At 44.1% G+C, this 15,483-nt stretch overlaps 1 protein-coding gene across 1 annotated transcript in view; it reads right to left on the minus strand.

Moving 5' to 3' along the window:
• LOC129555213 (uncharacterized) overlaps positions 1-15,483 on the minus strand; it is a 48,733-nt gene that overhangs the window by 9,818 nt on the left and 23,432 nt on the right. The window contains exons 3-5 of the mRNA XM_088842472.1: positions 5,568-5,630; positions 4,343-4,497; positions 2,821-2,916 (exon numbers count right to left, since the gene is read on the minus strand). Coding sequence (XP_088698598.1) covers positions 2,821-2,916; positions 4,343-4,497; positions 5,568-5,630 — 314 coding nt within the window. The remainder of the gene's footprint in view (positions 1-2,820; positions 2,917-4,342; positions 4,498-5,567; positions 5,631-15,483) is intronic.

Consider the following 15,483-nt stretch of genomic DNA (forward strand, 5'->3'; position numbering starts at 1 on the left):
GAGATGATATACAAAAGGTTATTTATTGCAACATTGTTTGTGACATCTGGCAACAATTCAGATGTCCAAAGCAGACTGGTTAGATAAATTATGGCAATATACACATCTGAATATTACACATGCACACTATGCATGTATATATACATTAGCACAATGTGTATGTGGAAGTCTCTAATACTGATTTGTAATGACTGGCAGGTACAGTAAGTGCAGAATGTATAGTATGCCAACCTTTCTGTATAAAGTGGCAGAGAAAATAAAGGGTTTTGAACCATATGAATACACTGCCTATTTAGAAGATTACAATGAAAAAGTACTGCTGAAGAATTCTAACACATCTGTATATTTTTTCAGTTGGTGTAATTATGATTTTGATGATTTTAGGAGAAAAAGATCCCGAAAGCTTTATACGTGTTAACTTACATGCACTGTCTTCATGGGTGGATACCAAAGGGGGAAGGTAATCTAAAGAAGTTGAGCCTGATTATACTCAACACAACGCCAATTTTAATGTTAACTACTTACGCTATAGACTCTTAAAAAAAATAACAGTACTGTACCAAGTTGAGTAACTATTCTGTTGCTGTTTTCAGACCAAAAGGCCACAGAGGGATGGAGCACCCCTATTTCTGCTGAGACCAGAGGTCTGGGCGCTGACACTCTCCCACCACCTTCCCTGCCCCACCCTCTCTGTCAGTTCCCCTCTCACCTTCTCTCCTTTACCTTCCCCTCTCTCCTCCCTCAGCATTTACAGGTGCTAAGACTTCTTCCATTCCTGAAACCTCTCAAGTTAAATGAACCCTCTGCCTCCTCCTCCAGGGAGGCGCCCAGGCTCTGCTTCCTCATCTCCTCTGTGCTCAGTTGCTCCATCTCCTCCCTGCATTGTTCTGCTGGTAAAGATGACTGGTGACTTCCTCTTGCCCACCCCACTGGATCCTTTCCAGCCCCAGTCTTAGCTTACAAGACTTCTCTCCCATGTATGTGATAATGACAACCCTTTGGCTGACTGTGGGCAGAGGTGACACTCCTGTTCCCGGGCAGCTTCCTGTATGTCTGAGCCTTCCCCTCCTCCACGCATCCTTCAGCCTCCGAGGCTTTGCTCTGGGCTACTGCTCTTGCCGCTCTTCACTGCTCTCTGGGGATCACAGTCCTTCCCAGGTGCAGCTGCTCCCATAGACCGACGGCTCCCAAGTGGGTACCACCAGCTGGGTTCTTCCCAGGTTCCTGGATGGCGCCCTGTGCCTGTTCCAGTGATGCCACCCAGGGAACATTTCAAAACACAACCAACCCGATTCCCGTGCACTGGCTTCTCCTCTGGTTCTGCCATCTCATCACTGAGCTACCAGCTGTGACACGGAGTTAACTGTGGCTCCTCCACTCTTCCAACCCCTGCTCTTCCAATACCCCACAAAGTCAAAAGGCCCTGCCCTGCTATTGAGCATCTGAGTCAGGATGCCACTGCCAACACGTTTCTTAGATTCATCTGTGTCTCTTCATCTCTGCTTCCACATCCTTTTTACAGCTTTAATCAGGGGCCTGCTCCTGAATTACTCAAACATGGCTCGGTCGGTATCCTGGCCATCAGCCCTGGGCTCCCTCTGGCCCGTTTCTGATGTGACCTCCTACACTCACGATGTGTCTCCAGCCACAACCTGACCATATCACTCTCTGCCTGCCACCCTCAAATGGCTTCTCAGCCGGCCAGCAGTGGTCCTCCATCTTGGACGAACATGAGAATCACACGGGACAGCTTTTGAAAATGATGATGCTGAGGCTTTAACTCAGCATCTCCTAGAGGTGGGGCCTAGAATTCAGATTTTTATGTATCCCAGGCGACTCTTGCATCCAGCCAGGGCAGAGACTCAGTCACCCACGGAGCAAAGTTCGAGCCTGGGTGGAGATGACTGGCCTGGCTGCTGCCTCGCCTCAGTCTTCTCTCCTCCATTCCCCACTGCGGTCTTTCTCTTCTAGTAACTGCAGCTTTCCCCTCAGTCTCCACTCTCGCTGCCCCTCTGATGGCCTACGCTCCTTCCCACCCGCAGGCCCGGTTCCCCTCCTCACGCTGTGAAAGCCTGAGCTCAGTCACCGCCTCCTCCTAGAAGCTCTTCCCAACATCACCTCCTGAACAAGCGGGCTCTCCTTCTTTGTGTGGCCCCATGGTCCGGTGCAGTTCTCAGCTGCTGTAGTGACCACACTGTGTTATAATTATCTTTTGATTATCTGATTAACTGTTTCCCATGAAAGACAGTTTCTTGAGGGCAGGGGTTGGGATTAATTTATTTTTGTATCCCTGCACCAGACAAAGAATAGGCATTCAGTTAAAGGAATCAATTAAAAATGTAATGCCCACCTGTGATTTTGGTGATATTTAAATAAAAATTAACTCAAATAAATGGCCACTACATGTTATTTTGCCAGCTGCCTACAGTAGGGTTGTTTTAAACTTATTTTTACTGAAGCAACGAGTAGAACAATAACGAGACAGGTGCCTGCTGTGACATGATCAGTTAGCTTCAGAAACAAATTCTCCATGATGCCCGATCCATAACCAGCAGCATTAAGCGAGGTGCCCATAACTCATTTCCCGTCACACAGCTGCTTCCCTGCCACCACACAGCTGAAGAAGTCCCTGTGAAGGAGGCCTGGGCTTTCACCTCCCGTGTAGACAGGACATTCAGACCCCTAAGAGGCCACCGCAGGTAGGCAGGTGGAGAGAGGAAGCTCCATGACCACCCCGCTCCTGGAAATACTGAAAGGCGACGCTGCTGAGCCCGAGAGGAGAGCGAGCTAAAGGAGAGTCTGTCAATGGAGAGCTCTTACCCGACTCGATTTTGTTGAGTATTTTTCTGGCACACTGTACAAAGGCCTCTTCCACATTCTCCCCTGTTAGTGCACTTGTTTCCAGAAACATCAGCTCTAAAATCAACATCAAACAAAACATGAAGCCATATTTAGAAGATAATCACAGTTATTCAACTCATAACCACCTGCTTAATATATTATTCTCTTAGAATAGCAGACAAAGTAGAATTTTGTCCTTTGTTTCCAGAAACATCAGCTCTAAAATCAACATCAAACAAAACATGAAGCCATATTTAGAAGATAATCACAATTATTCAACTCATAACCACCTGCTTAATATATTATTCTCTTAGAATAGCAGACAAAATAGAATTTTGTCCTTAAAAACAGGTGTTTCTGCAAATGTAAAATCAATAAATGGCAATGCATACATATTTTTTAAGTCTTAAAAGAACTCTTTTTCTGAAAAGTAACTAGCAGTGTGTACTAGCACTTACATGTGCTGAAAAAGAAGCTAAGCAAGCAGGATGCTGGTAGGGAAGCAGGCTGGCTGAAGGCACCCAGCTGCTGACATAAGACAAAGCAGCAACTTCCTTTCCAACAGGCTTCAGGTCACCACAGATGCAGCCTGTGAGTGCTGGCATCTGGGGGCCACATGGCGTGTGGTCCCTGACAGGGAGAGATCTTACACGAACAAGCCTTCCGCTTTCCGCCGGGCGGTCACTCACCCAGGGGAAGGCTGCTCTCCTTGCTTTTGTGAGCAAACCACAACCTCTCCAGACACTTGCTTCCTTATTAGTAAAAATGACATGCATGTAAATGATAGAGAAATTCCTTTTGAGCATTAACAGTCTAAGCTTACATATTTCTAAACACATTCTTTACAAACTCATAACGGCTTATGTTTTTATTGCATGCTTATTTTCTTAGCAGAGAACCTGTTTGTGAGAGTGTAAGTCGGCAGTCCTAGAGACCGTTGAAAGTTGCTATTAGCGTATTTTATTTCCTGACTGGTTCTAAAAATTAAAGCTATTTAAAAATATCTGAATTCCCGTCATTCTGCTGTCTATAAGGAATCATTGATTTTATGTGTCATCCTTATGTATCCTACATAAAAATTCAGCAAGTTTCAAAGGCATCTTTAGCCAAATGACTTAAATTTAATGTGAGCAAAATAAAGCCGGTAAGTCCAGTATCTCATCTACTGCTTCACTTTCTATTTAGATCTAATATTTCACCAACTTAGCTTCAAATTACATTTTAAAAATGATAACATCATCTGATTAGGGCCTTTAAAAATTGTTATAATTTTCACTTCAAACCAAGAGCTGTGATATTAAAGATCCTAAATTGAAACGCCATCACAGAATGCAAAGAGATCAGCTTTTATCATCATCGCAACCTCTGCAGGCACAGTGCAACAGGGTGAAAATATGCTAAATGTCCAATTGCCTAGTAAAAGCAATAGGAGGTTCCACACTCCCTAAATACGGCTTCATGTTAAACCTTCAGGAGCTGTGATAGGTGAAAGGCCACTTGCCATTTTCCTGAGCAAATCGGGAGGCCTCCAGGAAAGTGACTTCTCGATCGGTGTCCAAGTCCTTCTTGTTCCCGCAGAGGATGATGACAATGTTCTGGCTCGCGAGCATTCGGGCATCTGTTAACCAATTAGTAAGCGCATTGTAGGTTTCTCGGCTGCGTAATATAAGATTGTGAGAACAGTACATGTATTTTATAAAGCTAGCAACTCTTTCCAGTCACTCACACCACTCACACCTCTACACACGCAGGGCAGTGCCCGCGACCTTCAGAGCACTCAGAGGACCTGGGCGCCCCAAGAGCACACCATGTGCTAAGGGTGTGTTGTTTCCAGGGAGATGCCATGGCGAGTCAGGCAGCGTGCCACCTGTTGTTTCCCCAAGCAGGGTGCGGTATTTACTGGGATTTTGGTTCACGTGACACATGAGCGAGACCCAAGGCTAACTGCTGTCACGCAATGAACCCACGCAACCTGGTGGTCCTTTGCTACACAGGAATCTATCACACTGATTCTCTGCGACACACACTTATCATCTCCCATTTACATGAGAAACCTGAGGCCCAGGGAGACTAGTTAAGTTGCCTAAAGTCACACATGCAGAGCCAGGACTTGACCAGGTCTGTCTGCCTCCAGGACTGCGTTCAGCTCTTATCTATCTAAGGACAAAATCCTTCTATATTCTAAGGACCGACCCAGGAACTGAATTTTTAATTGAACTTCATTGTGACACCAAGGTGACAGCGACATGCAGGACAGTGCACTCAGATCGTTATGATGGGCCAAGAGCTTTATAGGAACCAATTTAACCACCCAACAGCCTCACGAGTATTATGTGGTCATCATGACTCCGTGAAACAGACAAGGAAACAAAGGTTCAGAGGGCTCACACTGCTTTGGGACAGGAACCAGGATTTGAAGCCAGGCCAACCCAGCACAGAGCCTGTGCTTGATGGAGGACAATTACTAACAATTTACCATGTGCAAAGCTTCATGCTGTGAACCTTAAGGAAACATGATGACACTGGAGATGCTTTATCTATCTGAAACTTGGGAACATGTTTCACATGGTAAAGGGGTGAAAGGGGCTGCTCTGAAAACCTGCAGGACCCTCAGGGAAAGGGTGGAGGGTCTTGCTGAGTCCCACCTCTGCTGTCTGCTGACACACCAGCCGCCTATGGGGAGGTGCGGACCCCAGGGAGCATAGGCTGAGTAGGGGTGTCATTACCTGGTGATGTCGTAGACAAGCAGCGCCCCCGCTGCACCTCTGTAGTAGCTTCTTGTCACAGACCTGGAAGAGTTACAGGCTTTTACTTTCACGGGAGCAGAGCCCTTGCTCAAGAGCAGCATCCTCCCACACAAAACACCCATTTTTTGCCTCGGCAACTGCAATACAGGGACAGATATTGCTCTAAGAGAAATGATACAAAGACATTTGCAAGCAGACACGAAACGCTTTTCTGTCCAAAACAGTATCAGAGTAGTGATAAGGAGGTGGGGCATGAGGCTGGGGATGAGTGTGCCCCTCGTGGAGTGGGGAAGGGCCCCGCAGAACTGAGGGGACCTTTGAGAACATGCAGGGGAAAGACAGGAAGGCGGCAGCAAGACTACAGCGCACGAAGCCTGCAGTGGCTCCTCTGCTTGCGCGGGGTCCATGTCTTCCAGGGCATGGGCCATCGCACGCCCTGTCCCAGGCCCGGCGGTGCGGCTTGTGCTCCCTCCCTCCTGGGGGCACACCAGTCTGAACCGAGTGCCCACCCAGGTACATCACGTCCATTCTCACAACCTCTGGGAGTTTTCCTTCAGTAAACACTTGCCTGAATCACGACTCTTTCCCTGTTCATTAGATTTTCCCAGGGGCAGAATAAAATGTGCTTGGCACCTCCCGTCTTGAACAAGCATGGTGCAGACAGCAGGATGCTCCTGCTACTGCTCCAAAGGGGATTCTTTGCACCCAGACTTCTCGGTAGCTGCTTCACCAGTGCGTCTTCCTCCTCCTCCTCCATGACACTGGGCCATGTAGCTCCGTGGACAGATGGCCCAGTGCCACTTGCCCGACCTCTCTGCCGTGATCCCCGGCCTCCTCCCTCAGGGCTACAGCCCGCTCTGTGTTGCATCACTGGAGGCACTCTGATTTCACTCTCATACTGAATGGAGAGTCTGGCTGAGTGTACAATTTTAGGGTGGAGAAAAATTTTCATGTTGAGCTTTGAAGTCAAGGTTGTAATTACCTTCCAGCTTCCAACTGCTGCTGCTGAACAGCCCAGTGCAATGGTCATACTGATCTTTGATTTGTGCCTGCTTTTCCCTCTTAGAATCTCTGGTATCTCCAGCCCACCCCTGGCATTCTGAGGTTTCACACGGCAGAGCCTAGCCTCATCTGTGTCTGGTGTAAGATGGGATTGTATAGACTCTCATTTCCTTTAGTGGAAACTCTTCAACTGTGGCTTTCACTGTCTCCTCTCCTCCGCTGCCCTCAGGAAGGCATCACTGGTTAGGCCCTGGCCTTCCTGGACTAACTCTGGGTGATTCTCTACGCTGTCTCTTCTCTGTCTCAGCTTGAGTTTACTGTGTAACTTTCTGGAAGAGTATTACTCCATGTAGTACATTATTTTAATTTCTCTTTTTACATTTTAATTTTGTTTTAATTTCCTTGATGCAACCTTTACTCTTACTTGTGAGCATATAGTAGTTTTTAGCTTTTGTCTATTCCCTGAGAGTTCTTACTTATTTTGGGGTCTTTATTTTAGAAACTTGCTTCACATGTCTGGCAATCCACGGATCATTTATATTGATCATTTATATTCAAGAGCAAGGAATACCAAAGTGTAAAAGATGCTCTTTACGTGAGGGGATGGGGGCTCCACTGTGAGATGGCTGGACAGAGATTGGGCTATTTCATTGGGGAAATCAAAATATTAGTACCTTTAAGCCGCTTCCTTGCGGCTATTTTTCTGTGGAGAAGAATCGTTTCCTCTGCCTGAGACATGCACACCTGGCTGTCAGTAACTGAGGAGGAGGTGGGGGAAGAGATAAGGTCAGTAGTTTCCAGTTAACTTCCATCCTTCCGGTCCCTGCCTCACGTACCCCTGCCCTCTAATGGGCCCCGACTTTTAGTTTTTTCACGACTCTCCACGCTGCTCTCCTTAGTGTCTGCACAAACTTACATTCCCGCCAGCAACGTAGGAGGGTTCCTTCCTTTCCACACTTTCTTCAGCATTTACTGTTCATAGATTTTTTCGTGATGGCTATTCTGACAAGTGTGAGGTGATATCTCATTGTAGTTTTGATTTGCATTTCTCTAATAATTAGCAATGTTGAACATTTTTTCATGTGCCTATTGGTCATCTGTATGTCTTCTTTGGAGAAATGCCTATTTAGATTTTCTCCCCATTTTTTTGATCGAGTTGTTTTTTATACTGAACTGTATGAGTCTGTGTACTTTGGAATTTAGTAATCCCTTCTCAGTCGTATCATCTGCAAGTATTTTCTCCTAGTCTGTAGGTTGTCTTTTCACTTTGTTTATGGTTCACTGTGCTGTGCAAAAGCTTTTAAGTTTAATTAGGTCCCATTTAAAAAATTTTTGCTTTTATTTCCATTATTTTAGGAGATGGATCCAAAAAAATATTGCTGTGACTTACGTCAGAGAGTGTTCTACCTCTGTTTTCCTGTAGAAGTTTTATAGTATCTGGTCTCACATTTAGGTCTTTAATCCATTTTGAGTTTATTTTTGTGTACAGTGTTAGAGAATGTTCTAATTTCATTCTTTTACATGTAGCTGTCCCCTTTTCCCAGCACCACTTATTGACGAGACTGTCTTTTCTCCATTGTATATTCTTGCCATCTTTGTGGAAGATTAATTGTGTGGATTTATTTCTGGGTTCTCTGTTCTGTTCTATTGATCCATATGTCTGTTTTGGTGTAATACCACACTGCTTTGATTACTGTAGCTTTGTATTCTTGCCTGAAGTCTAGTTATGATACTTTTTGAAGCAAACAATTATTAAGCATTTAAAATACTATACCTGACTGTAAGTGAAATGCTTGCACTGGGATTGAGTTTTATTTAACTGAATTTTGCAACTGTGAATATCTCTTGTTTGACTTTGTGTATCGACTCAAAAAACACAACCAGAGTATTAATCTACTTTCTTGCTTTAGCGGTTATCGTTTGTTGTTTAGTGTTTAAGTTGTGTCTGATTCTTTTGTGACCCCACAAAGATTGTAGCCTGCCAGGCTCCTTTGTCTATGGGATTCTTCCAGGCAAGAATACTGGAGTGAGTTGCCGTTTCCTTCTCCAGGGGATCTTCCCAACCCAGAGATTGAACACACACCTCCTGCAGGTGGATTGTTTACCACTGAGCCCACTTCAGTAGTTATGGAATATCAAACATGGAACTTATCTGCAGTGATCTGGTGGTTATTATTCCAAATGCTGATTATGACCTGCGTGTACTGAAAGTGCTAAGGAGAGAATATCTTGTGGACTGTTTAATGTAAAGCAAAACCAACCCCAAAAAGACTTTAAAAACTTCTTAACATGCAAAGCTATACCCTCCTATACTTTGGCAACCTCATGCGAGGAGTTGACTCATTGGAAAAGACCCTGATGCTGGGAGGGATTGGGGGCAGGAGGAGAAGGGGACGACAGAGAATGAGATGGCCGGATGGCATCACCGACTCGATGGACATGAGTTTGAGTAGACTCCAGGAGTTGGTGATAGACAGCGAGGTCTGGTGTGCTGCAATTCATGGGGTCGCAAAGAGTCAGACACGACTGAGCAACTGAACTGAACTGACCTGATACCATCCTAATGTGCCACTGGGTCTCAAAGAATAAATTATCCTCCAAATTAGAAAATGTTCATTTGGAAATGATTCTAATGCAGAAATCCCTAGCCCCGAGGGCACACAGCAGGAGATAACTGGCGGGCCAGCCACTGAAGTTCCATCGGCCACTCCCCATCACTTCCCATCGCTCACATTACCACCTAAACCATACCCCCTCCTTGTCTGTGGAAAAACTGTCTTCTGTGAAACCGGTCCCTGGTGACAGAAAGGTTGGGGACCACTGTTCTAACGTATTCTTCCATAAATCAATGCTGAATGGAGAAAAATGGAGTTTTAGCTTGTCTTAAAGCTTTCACAGGTGAAGTTTCTAAAACCTGTGGTGGGGAGGAAGGGATTATATACATTAAGAGACTATAATTGATTATTTCAAACCAAATTTTCAAATATTATTATTAAGTTAGAGAAAAAGCTACCTGAATCGTTCTTGGCCTGCTGTGTCCCATATCTGTAACTTTACATATTTACCACCAACATTTATTATCTTTGAACCAAATTCCACTCCTATTGTATGATTTGAGTCATCTTTGACTGCAAAAGAAAAAGAAATTTAATTTTAGGACATTAAGGTAACAAGCTTATAAATTTACACAAGTAACATTCAAATCAAGAGCTAAGTCAATGGAAAATGTAATTTACTTATGCCATTTATTTCTCCAAAAGTAAAATGATAAAAAGCATTAAAAAGAATACATACAGTTTCTGTTCTCAAAGAGCCAATCAAGTTTTTTTCTCAAAACCCCTAAACAAGCCATGTATTTTAAAGCCAATGCTTGGTGACCCTGGCACATGAGACCGTATCTACCAGGCCACTCTTCAGGTTCTCAAGAATGGTCACTGCACAAAATACTGGACACCATCTTGAGAGGCTTATCGCCTAGTGATAGACTGCAACTCGGCCAATGATGGTTTCAACTATTTGGACAAATATTCTAAACAAAAAAAAAGTAACGGGAAGGAAAAGCACTGTAGCCCAATAAGGAAACTGGATGGATACCAAAGATTAAGGGAAAAAGAGGAAAAGATAGAGTAAAAAAAACGCAAATAACCGCCCCCCCCAAACCAAGACCTCTATGCACATTATCACAGCTGTTGAGCTTTCATGAACTTCAGCATTGTGTGTGGCAATCATCTGGAACGAATTTGTTGGCAAAATCAATACTGTCTGAAGGGCAGGGATGCAGGCAAAATATGTAGTTTGCCAAACCCAACTGGAATAAGCTGTCTATAAAAGAAAATATCTGTGATGATAAAAAAGGGATAAAAGAAACATCCTGGCTACACAGTCCATTGACTGGTTCCGTTTATAACCATAGGATAAAATTTAATTGCACCAGAAATCACCTGACAGCTGTGTTCCCTGCTTCCTGGGGACCTGGGGTGGGAAAGGGTGTGAGTCCAGCAGCCTGTCTCATGGGTGGACGATGCAGAGCCAGCGTGGACATTCAGCAGCACTCAGCTACTGGGCCAGCCTGGGAGGAAGCGCCTCCAAAGGTGACGGCTAAAAGCCAGGTGAACACACGGCTGAGAGGAATACCGCCACTCTGGTCATGGGGAGCGAAGGGAGGATGTGCGGGGAGTGCATGCTCAGGCCAGGCGTCTGGTCAGTGTCCGCTCTTCTGAGATGGAGTGACACAACGTCTGAGTGACTGGTTCAGAGCCCGCGCCCACCCAGCAGACGGGCGCTTGCTAATGCAGAGGGCACTGACTCCATGACCGAGCCACATGGGTCTCTGTCACCACACAGAGACTCCAATGAGCTCCCGGTCGATGGGAATGGAAGCAGCAGAAAACATTCTAGAGTCCTACTCTTCAAGCTCTTTCCCAGGACACCCTTTGTCTGCATTTTACCCACCAGCTAACACATCGCACACACCCTTACTTAGGATGAACTTCATTAAATGAAATTAATTCTGTTTTTGTGCCTTCACCTGACTATAGGAATACAGACAGGTCATTCGCCACAACTCTTTCGATAATTATAAAAGAACGGTACATTTTAAGGGCCTTTCAAACCTACTATGTTTTACAATAGTTTGGAATACAAAATGTAACCTCCCTTACAACATGGGGCAGGTCATGGCAAAAGATATTTCTGTGGACAAAAGGCCTGGGTTTGAGTCTTGCATGTACCATCACTACCTGTTTCTTTACCTGTAAAACAGGATTGATGACAACAGCTGCCTTAACGACAATACAAGGCCGCTGGGGACCAAACACTACTTTATCCAAACTGTACAACTAGGGTTATTGGGCCACTCCCTGTCAGGAAACGGAATTCCACAGCATTATAAGGTATTTTAGTATCTGGAAAATGTACAGGACAATTTACTACATAATGAACAATGACCCATTATGAAACTGAAGTGCTAAATAAAAAAATCAGATTACTAAACCTTTAATAACATAAACTTTTTCTGTCATTTAAAAGTATTTGTAAACTACAACTTTCTTCCTGAAAACATATTCTGAAGTTTTGCCATAAACAAATCTGTGTAAAAGCACACTCTCAGAAGACATAAAAGGAGCACTGACCATGTGATGTCACTTACATTTTTTTTCAATAAACTGATGAAGCAAGCAAGACTTGCCAGTTCCTGCATTTCCAATAACCAAGAATTTAAACAAAAAATCTGAAACACAAAAAGAGACTATGAACAATAACATTAAAACAGGTGCTATGAACTTAGACTACAGTTATAAAATTTAAGAGACTGTAGTTGTTAACATCACAGAAAAAAGAGGTAACTGGATATTTTGAGAAAATGGCAACAAACACATTGACTTACCTTTCCACCTTTTCAATATGTGGCTTTACATGCTAACCCAGTGCCTTTTCTAACTTCTCTGGGGATAATTTCTTTTCTGAAAGTTTGAAATGTAATAACTATAATGACAAAAGTGGCTAAAATCTCTCTCTTTGCTATTCAAATAAATATGCATATCCAGTGACAAGTAAAAATCACTCAGAAATTTCAAATGCTTTCTATACAGAAGAAAAAACTTGGTAGACTTTGACAAGTTCACTCCTTTCTTCTTTTAAAAAACAGGTGCAACTTCTCCCTGCACTTGCTTCTGTGGCCTGGCCTCTGTCCCCGCACCCAGGGCTCATGGGAAGGCTGGCTTCTGGTCAGTATTCCCCAATTTGGTCAGTATTCCATGTATGAAATTTGTCTCATTCAATACAGGGAGAACTCTTCACTTCTTTACACAGAGGAATATATTTAATTTGGGATCTTATTTTGCATAAACTGTAAAGAGAGGCTTTCCAGCGTGGAGTCTGTGAATCAGAATGAGGGGCCCCAGTAGCCTGACACTGCCTTGCTGATTCATGTTGCTTTTTCTGATAGCAAAGAATTCTAGTTGGCTCAGCCTAGCCTTTCGAGCAGAGCTCCCACCCTCATGCTTTGACCACCACCCACCTCTGCCGACCCCCAGGCTGCAAGGCTCACCTGTGGCTCAGAAGGCCCTGCTCTACGCTCCTGGTTCCCTTGGCTGCACCTCTGAGGCTATCAGCTCCACACTCCCATTTTGGACCTGACCACACATTCCCAGCCCTGGCTCCTTCTCTCCCCCAGCTAAGCCCAAGCAGTCCATTTCTTTGCTTAGGCCTGGCCCAGCCCTGTTCCTAAGAACTACTCATTATCACTCAGAGATTAAGCCTATTCCACCTCTCATATTTACAGGCACTTTAACTTATCAGACAGTGCTATTAGGATTGTAGCATTTACAAATACAGCTTTATGCATCTCACTGTTTTAAAAGCATGGCACACTCACGTTCATAACAGCACTATTCACAGTAGCCAAAAGATGGAAGCAACCCAACTATCCATTGGTGGATAAATAACAAACAAAATATGGTACATATATACTTTGGAATATTACTCAGCCTTGAAAAGGAAGGAAATTCTGACACATGCTACAGTATGGATGAATTTTCACACTAAGTGTGCTAAGTGAAATAAGCCAGACACAAAAGAAGACATAGCAGGAGATTCTATTCACATGAGGTGCCCAGAGTGCTCAAACTCACAGAGACAGAGAGTAGAATGGTGGCTGCAGGGGCGCTGGGGGAGAGGGAATGTGCAGTCAGCATCAGTGGTTACCGGCGTCAGTCTGGAAGGATGAAAAAGCTCTGAGGATGAATGGTGGTGATGGCTGTACAACGAATGTGAATGGACTTAATGCCACTGACTTTAACATGGCAAATCTCATGGTACGTGCGCATTTTATCACACACACAAAATAAAACATGCCAGGTCTGATCAGTTGCACTGAACAGCTTTTACAGCCCATGAAATTAAAATTTCTCAATGTTGTTCAATATCCTCTCTGAAAAATAAAGCCCAATACATTGCTGCATAAGTTGTAAACACAGGAGGATGAGAACCAGGTGAAAATGCTGCCACTGTATAGGCAAAAGTAAGTCTTGAGAGAGGAAATGTCACACAAATGGGAGTGTTTCTTATGCTTCATATGTACACAGCAAAAGGAATTTCATTAATCCATCTAATCCTGAAAGAAAACTCACATGTCTAAGCACAGACTGTGACTTAAAGCTTGTTCCCTTATTATTTTCTGCTTTGGAAGTTTTGCTTAAATGGACTTCATTTGGACAGAGGAGCCTGGTGGGCTACAGTCCATGGGGTCGCAAAGAGTCAGACATGGCTGAGCAACTAAGCGTGTACACACACACACGCGTACACACACACACACACACAGAGTGACTGTTTTCCAGATTACACCACAGTCTCAACAGGTAAAAGGGTAACAATGTCAACTGATTTAACTTTGCTGGACAAAAGACAAGTAAGATGTGCAATTTCCATATATGAAAATATTTAATTTCTCCAAAAAACTCTTCACACTCTGAATCTTGTAGCTCAAAGAGTTAAGTTTTCTTACTTAAAATAGAAAACCTTTTTGTTTGAAAACGCTTTTGGAGTCAAACATCTAGAAATGCTGGATAAAACATATCACATTAAAAAAAAACTATACAGCTGACCTTTCAGGAAAGAAAAGGAAATCTCTAGATGCTTAGGACTGGAAAAAGCAGTAGGGGCCCTGGAGGGCTGTCAGTTTTGGGTCTTTTTTTTTTTTTTTTTGAACAGAGGAAAATTTATGCATCGAACCTGGACTGGTCACTTATGATAATATACATGCTACAATTCCATTCTCCCCAATCATTCCACCTTCACCCTCATAATTGGAGCCAATTATACAGAGTGAAGTAAGCCAGAAAGAAGAACATCAATACTGTATATTAACGCATATATATGGAATTTAGAAAAATGGTAACCTGAACCCTGTATAAGAGACTGCAAAAGAGACATAGGCATTTAGAACAGTCTTTGGGACTCTGTGGGAGAGGGTGAAAGTTTTGGGTCTTAAAACACTGTGGGACAGGGTTCAAGAGTGTACTCATGTGAAGGACAGAGTACAGAGGTCAACCTGAACTTTCTTCAAGGCTCGGCTTGAAGTGAAGGACAGGCTGGGAAATCCTCTCACCAGCTCAGGGGGACAAGGAGCCTTCTCTGACTCTGCCTGGCCTCTCAGCAAAACAAACAAACAAACAAAAACCCATTCCCCTTTGAAGATTTATCATGGGCTGGCTCCACAGGAGTTTGAAATTCAAACCAAAAAACATGTGGACGGTGAAACTCCAAGTCGAGAAATTTAAGACAGTAAAAATGGCCCTAGACAGTGATGTCACCAGGATGCCTGAAAGAAGCAAAGCAGATCACTCTGGAATAACACTGGCTCCCAGGTGGTGCTAGTGGTAAAGAACCCGCCTGCCGATGGAGGAGACGTAAGAGACTCAGGTTCAATCCCTGGGTTGGGAAAATACCCTGGAGGAGGGCATGGCAACCCACTCCAGTACTCTTACCTGAAGGATCCCATGGACAGAGGAGCCTGGAAGGCGACAGTCCATGGGGTCACCAAGAGTTTGGACACAACTGAAGGGACTCAGCACACTGGAAGGACACATCCTCAAACCAGGATACTCAGGAGTCCCATACTTACAGCTTCTCTGAAGATGAGCTCACAATTTAAGACAAAACACTCCAGGAAACAATCCATCATGAGTGAGTCAGCAGTCCAAAGATATTACACTCTTAAGAATTCAATTTTAAAAAGAACCTGATAAGGGACTTCCCTGGTGGTCCAGCGGTTAAGAGTTTGCCTTCCAATGCAGGGAATGAAGGTTTGATCCGAGTGGGTGGCTAAGATCCCACACACCTCATGGTCAAAAAAAATAGAATCTGATGAAGTATACTCAATATGATTAATACC

The sequence above is a fragment of the Moschus berezovskii genome, chromosome 12 (genome assembly GCF_049115385.1).
Source record: "Moschus berezovskii isolate FMDL1 chromosome 12, NW_MosBer_1.0, whole genome shotgun sequence".
Lineage (NCBI taxonomy): Eukaryota > Metazoa > Chordata > Mammalia > Artiodactyla > Moschidae > Moschus > Moschus berezovskii.